The sequence below is a fragment of the Chroicocephalus ridibundus genome, chromosome 5 (assembly GCF_963924245.1).
Source record: "Chroicocephalus ridibundus chromosome 5, bChrRid1.1, whole genome shotgun sequence".
Taxonomy (NCBI): Eukaryota; Metazoa; Chordata; class Aves; order Charadriiformes; family Laridae; genus Chroicocephalus; species Chroicocephalus ridibundus.
Genome location: NC_086288.1, coordinates 12,112,593 through 12,125,442, shown reverse-complemented (window position 1 = coordinate 12,125,442; position 12,850 = coordinate 12,112,593). Strand labels below are relative to the sequence as shown.

At 36.1% G+C, this 12,850-nt stretch overlaps 1 protein-coding gene across 3 annotated transcripts in view; it reads right to left on the bottom strand.

Annotated features, from left to right (window-relative positions):
• The window catches only part of INPP4B (inositol polyphosphate-4-phosphatase type II B), a 329,605-nt gene that overhangs the window by 103,239 nt on the left and 213,516 nt on the right, over positions 1-12,850 (bottom strand). For all 3 annotated transcript variants that reach the window (XM_063335598.1, XM_063335597.1, XM_063335599.1), the window contains 2 exons: positions 11,369-11,441; positions 4,986-5,133 (listed from right to left, as the gene is read on the bottom strand). In XM_063335598.1, coding sequence (XP_063191668.1) covers positions 4,986-5,133; positions 11,369-11,441 — 221 coding nt within the window. The remainder of the gene's footprint in view (positions 1-4,985; positions 5,134-11,368; positions 11,442-12,850) is intronic.

Here is a 12,850-nt window from a genome sequence, read left to right as displayed (position 1 = left end):
GAACAGTTTATACTGTTCCCAATAGCTGGAGACTTTAAGTTCCTTTTACATTTCTATCCACCACCATCGCCTTTTATTATCCAGAAGCGTAGACAATATATAAACTAAATTAAACCCATTTCTTCCTTCCTGCCTTAAAACTCTTTCCCTTCCTTGGATATTTTATTACCTGGGTTTATATCCGAAAGACTCAAGATCTTCAAACAGCATGATCATTTGAGGTTAGTTCTATGATTCACGTTTAAGAGCAGAAGATAATTCTCCTGCACATGACTGCAGAGTCTCAAATACAATAACAACCAGAATGGCATTTGTGGAATTTACACTTTAATCCTAAATTATATTTTAGTAATTAGTAACGTAGTATAGAATTGGTTTAGGTGTTTTTTGCTTGATTGTTTTTTAAATCTTACTATTTCATCAGGAAACACTAGAATCAGCTTAAGACAATGTTGCTTCAGCTCTATCATACAAGCAAAACCATTTTACTCTCATAGTTTATATTTATAACTTCCTTTCTTTCTCTCAACTTGGAATGATATATGTGGCAACACTAATCACATTATTAATTGCATGATTGCTCAAGCATTTAAATAGTTTTGTGGGTTTCTGTTTTCTTTTTTTCCCCAGTTTATTAATCGAAGTGCCTCGTTCAAAATAAACAGTGGGGATCTTTATGACACAAGCAACATAATAAAACTGTACAAAGTTTTTAAATCGCCTTAACACCTCTAATTTATATTCTCTGCACCCCCACTGACATGAACTGACAAAATTACACCCAACTTAGTGCTATTAGACCCATAAATACTGGTAAGTGCAAAATCTCTAGTTAACAACATAAAAATTCAAATGCTTTTTGTGATGACAGAATTTGAGCATGTTAGAATAATTATAATCTTGAGAAAAAGATTATTTTTTGCTTTGGCTTTGTATTGTCCTTCACTATAATGTGGGAGGCTCTAAGGAAACCTACAAGTTATATCGTTTGCTCGACACGGACTTCTTTGAGAACGGGGCATGCTGTGCACAAAATAAACATCTGGAAATTTTAGCAGCCAGTCTCTGAGAAGCATTGCTGACTGGTGCAGAATGATTTTCTGCAGTCTTAAAAGCTGGGTGGATTTTGCAGAAAACATCAACAAAAAAACCCAAACCTCTCAGACAGGACAGTCCGTAGGTAGGTTAACATTTCACAGCTTTTAGCGCTGCCGAATAATCACTTATGTTATGTAGAGGTAACTATCACAAGGCAAGTCATGTAATGTTGCTCCATTCCAATGCACTACAATTTGAAACGCGCAATAACAAGGTAAAGTCCAGCAAATTTTACTTCCTTAAGTCTGATATGAAAACTCCTCTTAGATTTCCACAGAGAACCATCTTTTCCAAAAATTATTTACTAACAGTGAAATTAAGATGACAGAGAATTGCACAGTGTTCATACATTACAATATATTTTATCCTTTAGTTTATAAATTTATGGGTTTTAGCCTGATCATGTTTGAAGGAGGCAATTGCCTAAACACTACTAACAAAAATTCAGGTTACACTTACATTCATATACTTGTATTCCTCTACGCAGTAACTGATGGGAGAATAAGAGGAGGAAGGTTTTGCATCCTTTCTGATGCACAATGGGGTAAATACTGCATATTCATGTATTTGAGCTACACTTTACTGACACGTTTGGGGATTTTTTAAGTGTTGAAAAAACGACTTTTTTCAACATTTTGTGCAAGGTAGTTATTTAAGTAATGTTTTAAAAGTCCTTAAGTGGACAGCATATTGCCAGTGCTCATCTAAATGTGGTTGGTTCAAAGAACTTCAAAAGCCCTAGTAAGTTTACTCAGAATAACTTCTTTTTATGCTATTACGTCTTATCAATACAATGCAAAGGTTCGGAAAAATCAATGCCTACTCCCAACACATGGCATTTCTGCCTGGGTCTCCATTTGTCTATAGAAGTTGTGTATTAAAAGGTAGTAGAAAAACATACATCTTTCAGACAGTCTGAACTTTGTCCTCATTCTGTAATGTTACAAGAAAGAAATCAAAAAACATGCAACCAGCAGAGATTTGCACAAGAAAAGGTTACTGGAGTTCGGACAGAAGAGCCATGCCCAATGCAGGAGGAAGCCCAAGTGTGCTTTGTACTCTGGAGAGAGGGTTCAAGGGAAGTTCAGCAATTTATCCTTGAAATTTGTTTATGGGTTTGACGACAAATGCCATGGGCCAAATTCAGCCATAAGTAAGAGGAATTTCAGGCAAAGCCAAATTTGATTCCAAGAGACTCAAAAGAGCTTTAGTGGCAAATCTGAAAGACACATGCCGATTCTACTATAGCTTCCTAAAATCTCTTGCTGTGCTCATCTAGTGCAACACAAGTTACATCTACAATTGCAAGCTTAGATTATATGGGTCAACCAACTTTCTGAACAATTACTGTAAACTACCAAGTCTTTTTTATAATCATTAGGTTCGAAGAACTACTTGGCTAATCCTGCATGAGAGATGCAAAATATCTGGACAAGATTAGTGTAAAGAAATATTAAAACCAGGGAAAAGGACTCATTGGAAAACCTCGAGGAGGAAACAGATATAATTTCTTAATAAAAAACAGCAAAGCAGACTGTATGACCCTTATCAGAACAATAAAAATTACCACATAGCTCCTATTTAAAGTTCTTCCAAGGTTTGAAGGACAAAATCTTTAATGCATACGTATCTTTAAAAACGTTATTTAATGCTGAAAAACAAAGCTAAACATCCTTAGAGGTTACATATTTCAGAGTATCACTTCAATAAAGTTTAGTTAACAATGAATACTGTAGTTTTACCAAGAGATAAAAAAAAAATCTTAAGAGCTATGAGAAAAGGGAATTTAAATTACAATTTAAAATACAATACTGAATGGGATTAACACTTGGATATTTTTTGATAGGCAATTGCTTCAGACCCGACTGTATTGAAGCCACAACAGGAATAAAATAAAACAAGCTGAGGATGATAAGAAGTGGCCTCTGAGACAAAAATATTTATTCTTTTATACTAATTGGGGAAAAAAGATGCAGAGGAGAATACTTCACAAGAGAATAGCCTCAGGATGGTACAGCATAAGTTTTGTATGAGTTCCAGAACTAACATAATAACATCCTCCTAACATTGTTTTACTACTTTAAAAACGTAAGGAGTCCACAAGAGCACACATCCTTGCAATTATTTTAAAAAGCAAAGCCCATACAAAGCTGAAGCTCCAACCTACATGCTTATACAGTGATACACAGATGCCCCTGTTCCCACTGTCTGCTAGGTATTCCACCACAAGTAGTTGCTCCTCTTGGTTGGTCTTACCTCCTTCCTCAGACTGATACAATTACTTTGGCTCTTTCTCTCGCACCCACACTTCCTACCAGGCTTGAAATGCTAACCACATTGGCGGCCAGGAAAATCAGAACCACTTGCCTCAATCTTTGGGCAGTGTTTACTTCTGCTGCTTCCTCAAAGCTTTTCTTTGTTTTGCTGACTATTGAATAATCATTAAAAAAACAAACCACGGTTATTCTTTACTGTGACTTTATCCGAGGAGGTGAATGCTATGATGTGAAATAACAGCAAGTGCTATTACTTGCATTATGCCTTTGGAGAGAATAACGCAGTAGTAGTAAAAGTGGTTAAAGTAATCCCCTAATATTTAAAAGGCATTTACCCATGGGGCAAATGAAAATCTGGGAAGTGGATGAACTGTGCAAGTCATCATAATCCATTTTTATTGCTTACTAAAAAAACTTACACATTAGTATTCTCAAACAAGATCAGGCCATAAATGCCTAAACACTGTATTAAATGAATAAAATAAAGTATTATAACAATTCATACGATTTTTATAACCCATCATCACCATGCATAAGTATTTATCAGTCCATTGACTTTATTAAAAGCAAGATTCTGGTCTCCCCACATGCTGTTCTGTTGGCATAAAAAGATCATACAGAAGCAGTGGATGGGGTGAATAAAAAAGAAAATAAACTCCTATTGCAGGACAAACAACCACTGTAAAGAAACACCTCCATCAGAGGGAGTTGCCTGAAAGCACACAGGACAGCTTTGGGATGCAGCACTAGCTCCCAGTGTTACTCTTATACATGAGACCAGATGCCCATCTATGAGTGAGGCAAATTTCATGGGGAAAGTCCTTCTTCTACACCATCCGTTATGGCTGGAAAAAGAAGATATCTCTCAGGGAAGCCCTGGACTGCTTAAAATATTGCTTTTTTCGGCAGTTGTATCAGCACAGCTTACAAGTATCCAAGGACAGGCTGCTATTTTAGTCGCTGCAGTGGGAATTTGGACATACAAAGGATTTTAGGACATTTGCGCTCCCTTATCCTCTTTTTTCCCAAGCCATAAATATTGTAATGATCCTCAGATGTCCCTCCTGGTTACAAGGCCAAACATGAACAAAGGTTTCAAACTTATATAACTTTGGTATCCTTTTCTTATGCTAACTAATTTACATTAGTTAGAGGAATGTGGTTTATATTCTCATTGCTTCTTTACTAACTACAAACATGTCATTTTCCATTGCTTGCATAATGTTTGTCTGTGATATTAGCACTGCCCAGACACAAAGCCAAAAACACTACAATGTAGTTCACGCCCTTGTCACGTGTTGTTTCTTTATAAAACGCTAACTTTTCAGAATATTTATATTGTTAACCTAATGTTGATGCTTACACATTTAAAGTCATGACTGTGCTCTAGCACACTTCATCGCTCAGAACTTAGGAGGTCACTGGAGTCCTTAAAATTCTGAGCAATCAATTCTGTTGTTCAGTTACAGCTGTAAATTCTTAGCAGCCAAAAAGATCATTATGTTTTGCCTATTTCAGACTACAAATTAATATTTTTACCTCATCACTTACATTATTCCAACTCAGAAAAATAAAATTTAGTATTTACTATTGCTACTTCTTCATCCTTACCTTCTCATATCCTCCTTTATGTGCAGATTGATCAGTTCTTTAGGAACATGGAAAGAGAGGGTGGTCTCAGCCATCTGTTCCCGGATCCGCATCCACTTGTTGTCAGAAGTAGGGAATCTATATAACTTACAGATCGGGTTTTTTAACACTGTGGAGAGGAAAAATTATATCATTGCTTTACTATGGTCATGCAACTCTGAAAATTTATGACAACAATTTCATCCAAAAATAATACATTATTTCCTCCATGCTTCTAGAATTAATTTTAGAACCATTAAAATTCTATTAAAAATATTAAATTTTTATTTAATTTATTATAGCAGCATGTGGAGGACAAATTATTACTAGCACAGTAGATAAATCACATTTTACCCGCACAGTAGGTATTCTGTGAATTTAGCATTTCAGTGTAGTGAGAATGTAAATTGTGTTCTCTATTCTTACACTTAAGATACAGTCAGGAAAAACGGAATGCACAAATAAACAATGAACTCACAATACTGTCAATGCTATCCCTTACTGTCTGCTAGAATCACTCACGTTCCTAATAAATTGCATGGGACAAGTGAACAATGCCTCAAAGTTTATCTATAACTGATGCATCTTCTCCATGATATGCACACACGGAAGTTGTTAACACAAAGAGATGGTGTGCATCTACATTAAAGTAAAATTGACCATCGTCATGGTCAAGAGGATGCCATTTCAGAGTCAACTTGATGACTGACATGGTCAAGAGACTGCCACTACACAGAAATAAATATAATAATCCTGTAAATACCTGACACACACTGTGACAGGAAAAATCACTTTACTTGATGTCTTGGAAGGTTATGTTTAAAACCCTGTTTAACACTGGGGTTTTTTATTTTAAAGCTCTAACATGTTGGCTATGTTTCCATCCAGATCTTACAATAATACTCTATGATAAAGGTGGGAAATTTATACTCTCTCCTTTCCTTCTTCCCCGCCCCCAACTAATTTTCCAGAAAGAGAAAATGGGGGAAAAGCCAGGAAAGAAAAGTTTTGTTTGACTACGTTGATAAGCTTACTTGGAGACAAATGATTGTCATTTAACACACACATCCACTGCTTCCTAACTCAGAATGACTTTGGACAGCCATCCAAATCCTCCAACAGTACCCTTCTATCAGCCTTCTGGAAAAAGCTGCCTTAGAGCAGGCTCCCATTGATCTGTCACGGAATGGTCTATAACTCAAAGGAATGCATTTCCCATGTGCGCTGTGAGGAAACTGTTGCTGTCAAAACGACATCTACTAATAGAAATTTCAGCTTCACAACCCCCTGCTACCATTATTGCCTATGTAGGCTGATTTATAGAGAATGAAAAACACAGACTAAGTTACTGAAGATACACAAACTGTCTTGTCTATCTAATCAAACTGTTTTTTAACAGAAGTCCTTTAGGAAAGGCCTAAAACAAGACCACAGATTCAAAGATATCTGTAGTAAAACAGTTCTTCGTAACCCATAAAGAAAGGAATGTTGTAAATAATCATGTTTAAGCAATTGCAGATATCTTGTTTTCTATTCCCATCATTCTACCGAGATGTCTTTAATTGTCAGTCTTCGATGAGAAACTGGAAACCTTTTTAGGGCTCATTTTGCCTTTTTTTATTAGCGATTTCACTTACAAAAACTAAATTCTGATTTACTGTTATGAAATAAGCCTAATAGATGCTTGATAGCTATAGCAAATGAGTAACAGCATTTTTTTTATTTACTACTAACGCCCAAAATACCTCAATGTTCAAGCATCTTTACACACATTTTACAGCTTGAGAATCCTCACCACACAGACTTAACTATTGTCCACGACAAAAAAAAGCATCTCCAAGTCCTATGCCTATAATCAACTTACAGCCAGTGTCTGGGCTTTATCACTTGATTGAAACATGTAATGGTTTCCTATTTACCTCCTCTTTTGCTGAGATTCTTCTAATTAATGAAATCAGTTTTCTCAATAACACTGACAGCCTCTGTCAATCCACAAAGTAGCTATATGGCACAGATCATCTTCCATCAATAAGACAGGGAATGACAATCTTCAGATGTCACAGAGAGCTCAAGAAACTAAGGCATAACTCAGGTCTGTGCTTAAACAGAAACCTGCCAAAACAGATAATAATTTTGGGTTGTTTTCTTTTTTTTCGCTTGTTTAGGTTTTTTTTTTTTAATTTTTTTCAATATTTTTTTTTTTTTTTGTAGTGCCAGCTGTTCACTAGGAAGCAGGCTGATACTTTTTATCAGGACATTTCAAATGATGATACCCCAAGACACAAGAGGCTCTTTTCTCTATTTTACCTTTTTATATCTACTTCCTAAGAAGTTATCAAAGGATGTTTTTCCAAGAAGAGCCTTTAAATTTGCACTCAGAATCTATTACATTCAAAAAATTCACATTTGCCTATGAGAACCTAATGCACATACGTAGCTCTGCAATCTCTTTTGCTCCCATCTCCCCACTATCACTACCACCATCCCAGGAAAAAAACCAAACCAAACCAAAACCCCAACATGACTGCAGCATAATAGCAAGGGAGACTAGGGATCACTTTGAAAATGGACCCAAAGTTGTGACTTTTTATCATTGTTACAATTATTAAACTACTCTTTGGGTACTACCTCCAAGTCTGAATTTTCCGATGGGGATAATCTCAAGCATGTTGCAAGTTTTAAAAAATGGTCAGAACATCTCGCCTTCGGTTTATGAAAAAAATTTCATTTACAAACTCAGAAAAAAGTCTGGGAATTTTGTTTTCACAAGGAATCCAAATAGTTCCCATTTGCAGTACTGCTAAAGCTTGAGATCGTCAGTAAGAGCTGCACAGTACTTTATGTTTTTCTTATAAACAGAAATATTGAAGGCATGTGATTCCATAAAAATCTCAGATGTATTTTCCTTTCCAATTGCAACAATAATTGCTTTCTAATTACAACAAGCTGTCTAAAAAAGAAATGCAGAAGGCATGTAAAACCACCCAAACAGTAAGAATGGCAAGATGCGATTTGACTTTTATAAAAAGTAGTTATTAAAATGAGTGAATGTTTCCTGTATTTAGACAGTGATCACGAAAGGCACTGAAAAAGAATAACATCCAGATGAACTGCAGTGGTTGAAAAGAAAAAAAAAACCAAACTATTTTAAAAGCTTTTCTCCATAGCATGAAGCCTAAAAGCCAATATATTTAACCATCCATATTTTTGTACAGTCTCATTTTTAAATTTAAAGACACTGTGCTTTTTATTCCATGCAATATCCTTCACACTGCTTCTCCTGCAAGTAAAATAAAAAATTAATAAAAGACCGAATACTCTGTTTTCATTTTTGTTCCATAACAAACATAGATCAAAGCATAACGTTGCCATATACTAATTTACTAAGTGTTTCTATTTATATCTTCCTTTGTATCACAGGTGTGTTATGCATATCATCTCAGGAAGAATAATTTCAACTTTCTTAATTTTTGCTAAATTTCAATTGCTTTTATTCTCTTTTTTATTGTAAAGCGCAATATGTTTACATGCAAACAATTGGCAAACTCTCCAGTGTTATAAATAAATAACTGAATTTTGAGACATATAAATTCAATCTCTTGGGGTATAAATGGAATAGTGATAAGCCTTTGTGAAATATGATACTCATTCCTACTCACTCGGTAAGTGGCTCGTAACTCACTTGAGGGCTGCGAGTTCCTTATACTAAGATTTAAATTTCAGAAGAATGCTACTGTGCAGCTATGCCTACAGGCTTAGAGATTCACATAGGGGTATTTTTTCAGTTCCATAGTTTTGAAGGCCTGATAAACAACACGAGACAGAAGGAACCAGAAATCTTTACAACCATATACACATGTACTAAATGCATATGTATATGGAATATATACTGTACTGTAGGTAGTTCTGTATGTAGACAGCAGGGAAAGTAGTGCAGGCAACGTTGATGTTATCGCTTCTGCTGCATTACTGATATTGTTCCTTTCCCTTCAGTCCTTGTTTTTGCTTGCCTCTAATTTTGCCACACTGAAATTTGTCTGGCCTAAACTGATTATTTTTTTAAGTTTTCAGTTAAGATGGTCCAGATGCACAGAATGCGGCCAGGAATCTGCAATTCTGTACTTTATAAACTTGATTTCTGACAGTAAATCTTTTACAGAGATGTGCATTTTACTATTATCTATGACAATCTACCCAAGATCTGACAGCGACATAAGCCTTGGAAAAGAAATCTCAGTACGTAAAAACTCAAAACTTGAACTTAACGCCTCATACATGCACCAAGGGTCTACCTTTTTTGAAAATTCTTGCATCCTTCCAACCAACAAAACTGTGCACGTGTGATTCATATGTTTTTTGGGTGGAGATGTGTGTGGCACAATACCCTTAAGATGAGCACTGGTACCCATATGAGAAAGCCAGTCCCCAGGCAACAGAGAACTTTGACCCACATGAAGACCAGTCATAGAGGCATGCTGAGGAAGAAGTCTGAATGTCTGGGCAAAGAGGCTGAGAGTATAAAAGAAGAGCTAAAATTTTCTAAGAAAAGAAATTGTGAATTCAATAAAAAGAGTGGGATTGACAAAACCTGTAACTGGTGCCAGGTGTCGGCAGAGAAGTGGAGGCAATGCTAGGGCGAGAAGAGGAAGTCACAAGTACAGGAAACAGACTGAAGAATAAGTATTTATTAGAACACTCTTCCTGTGACTGAAAACTCTTTACAATATCCTGCCTGCTGTCATTTCTTGTATATGCATCTGCAGTTTTGCTCTTTCCCCTCAACTCTTTCCAAAAACAAAAAATGGCAAAAAACCTTTCATGGTATGTTTGACTTTATAAACCTTAGCAATGCTGGGTAGGGTGGGGGTTTTGGTTTTATGTTGTGTGTTTGTATATGAGGGCAATAAATGTAGAAATATTAAGAGTTGTCTAGATATACTGTAGAATCACGTGCAAATACTCATGACAAAGTAAGCTAAACTTCACCGTTCACAAAACTGACATCTACCTTGGAAGTTCCAACAGTTCCAACAAAGTACATTGCCCAAGCTCCATCATTTCCTCATCAAAAAAAAAAACCCAACAAAAAAATCGCAATCAAACCCACCCAACAAAGGGAGCAAATTGAAAAGAAACAATTGTGAATCAGTAACATTTTGTCTGAACAGAAATGTCATTTATTTAAGACCCACTTATCTGGATGACATACAGAATCAGAATCAAAGAACGGCTGCACTGAGTTAGACCAAATGGTCCAACCGGCTCTGTACCTTGTCTCGAAGAAGAGACATAAATAGATACCTAGAGATGCAAGATACTCTCCCTGCCTCCAGCTGTCTTCAGTTCAGGAATTTCCAGAGCCAGATGTAGTTCCTGTGCATTTAGTAATTCTCAACAAATATCCTTTCCACAAACATACCTAGTCTCACATTGAATCAATGAGAAGAAATGGCAGTTCTGAAGAAAAATTTTTTTCCCTGCTTCTGATCTAGTCTCAACAAATCACAGCAAAAAACTTACAGCTTTCATACATACATGGAAAAACCTATTTTATGGAGGTTTCTAGTGCTTCCTGCAGACTGCAAAGCTAGTCTAATAAGTCTGCTGTCCTATCAGTGAAGTCATATGAAAAAAGTTTCAGTAAGGGTTTTAAAAGGTTTCAAAACTTCAGTAACATTTCTCTTCAACTGTATGCAGCAAATACCCAGAATTCCTGACAGCGCTGTGGTTTCAGATGACCCATATAACTTATTTGTGACATTGTTACTGCAGAGTAATGGAGATTCATAAACTTGGGCTAATAAAACTTTTATAGTGCAGCATATCAGCATGTAATATTTCTCAGTATAATGAAAGAGAAATAGATCTATTCAACACTACACTCAAGCCCAGAGTTGACCTAGAATTGAGAATGCCTTGCCAACAGCTTCCTTCATTTTAGAACATATAGCTTCCAGTTCAAACTGAAATGGCCACTTCATCAGCTATGAGAGAGAGATTAATTCTCCCGGGTATTCAGTTGCAAATAATGCACAATTACTTTAACAGAACGTCATGCAACGACATGACAAAAACTTATGAGGTTAATTCCATGCCCACCGAAGTCACTAGCAGTCTTGAAAATCATGGAACAGTAAAGACGTTGTAGTGGGAGATTTTAGCAGAAAGCATAACTGACATTTCTGAAAGTTTTCCTCATGATTCTCAGGTACTGTCAAATATGTATAAAACATTAAATATTAAACTTTAAAATCTGTGCATCATTTGAAGAGCCTTTTAAGAGCTCTGCCACAAATCTTTGTAATTTTTTCAGGATCTGACATAGTGTTGCAATAGTCATCTTTTACAGATGTTAGAATACTTACCTGCATTTAATGAAGGCAAGTTGTCTTTACCACTTATGCCTTCAGTGGCTGTACATTCACGAACCAATGCACACTACAAAAGAAACGCAACTGTAAATGTAACACATTCAGGTGTTAGAAGGAAATTCATAGCAGGTTATAAATAGCAGACTGAAAAATATCACTGATAATATAACTTCTCAATCCTTAATTATAATTTACATTTTTCTCTTTATATTTCTTTTCCAATATACAGTAACACAATCAGAATTATAGCAGAGAAAATGGCAAAATATGATCAGCTATTCCATAATAAAACAGGTTTCCTACCAATACAATGGCAGAGGTTAAAATAATTTTTGACAAGTTCTGTGCTTTCTGAGAGGTTTTTTGACACGGCAGTTTTCACATGCACAGTGTCAGAAACCACTCCATGAATTTTTAAACAAGGGAAAAGTAGAAACCACAAAAAAGTCTTTAAAATGTGCTTGCAGTTTGTGATTAAAGTCATTTGTTATACAAGTGAATTGGAAGATTTCTTTTATAAGATTAGTGTACAAAAGTATAAAAAGTTTACGGAAAAAATCAACCTGTGTAAACCTATGTTAAATGTACTAGGATGTATATTTTTAATGCTCCTCCTCCCCTCACTCAGAAGAAAAAACCCAGATAGCCTCTAAAGGTGATAGGGAGCTCTGTTCTCAGGGCTTCCCCAGTTTATAGATGTCCTCTTGCAGAACTCTAAGCAGAGCCAGACATGATGTACTGTCTACCAGTTGATATCTCAGATTGCATTTAACTATCACTTTAGTCTTCTATGAGGAAATCCCTGGAAATAGTTTATCTATTAGCAAACCTAATTCAGAACTTACTTCTTTGAAGTAATTCAATAACTCTACATTCTCACAATTGCATCCACACTATGAACATAGAAACTAAGACTCCATTACGCAACACCATGATACAACTAACCCATAAAAACTAAGGACTCCTTTAAAGACCACAGAAAATACAGCTCTTACAAGGTTGGTCTTTCTTGACAAGTATCAGAACCCCCTAAAAGATGTTATTAAAGCCTTCTGGCTCCCCTAAACTAGACAGAGCTCAAATAATTGTGAGAAGTCTCATTCCACATTTTGGAATGGAAGAAAAGCAAAATGAAAGAGAAGGCTGAAAAAACAGTTCACGCTGCATATCTAGTATGAGGGCTGCAGAGGCAGAGATACCAGGAGGAGGCAACTCTGTACAGGTCTGTCAGTTGCCATCAGTCAGGGATCCAGTTAAAGAAACCTTTTCATTAACTGCAAATCATTCAAACTCTGATTTTCTCGTTCTGAGCAGTCATTTCTGAATCTCTCCCAAGCCCAAACCTCTTGTCATCATAAGAGACAGCCCATCCATTCCACCCTCCCTCCTTTTGGTTCTCTGCTCCTCTCAAATCCACTCCCCATATCATCTCCAGCTCCAGTCTCCACCGCTTTTGCCTGCAACAACCTGTCCTAC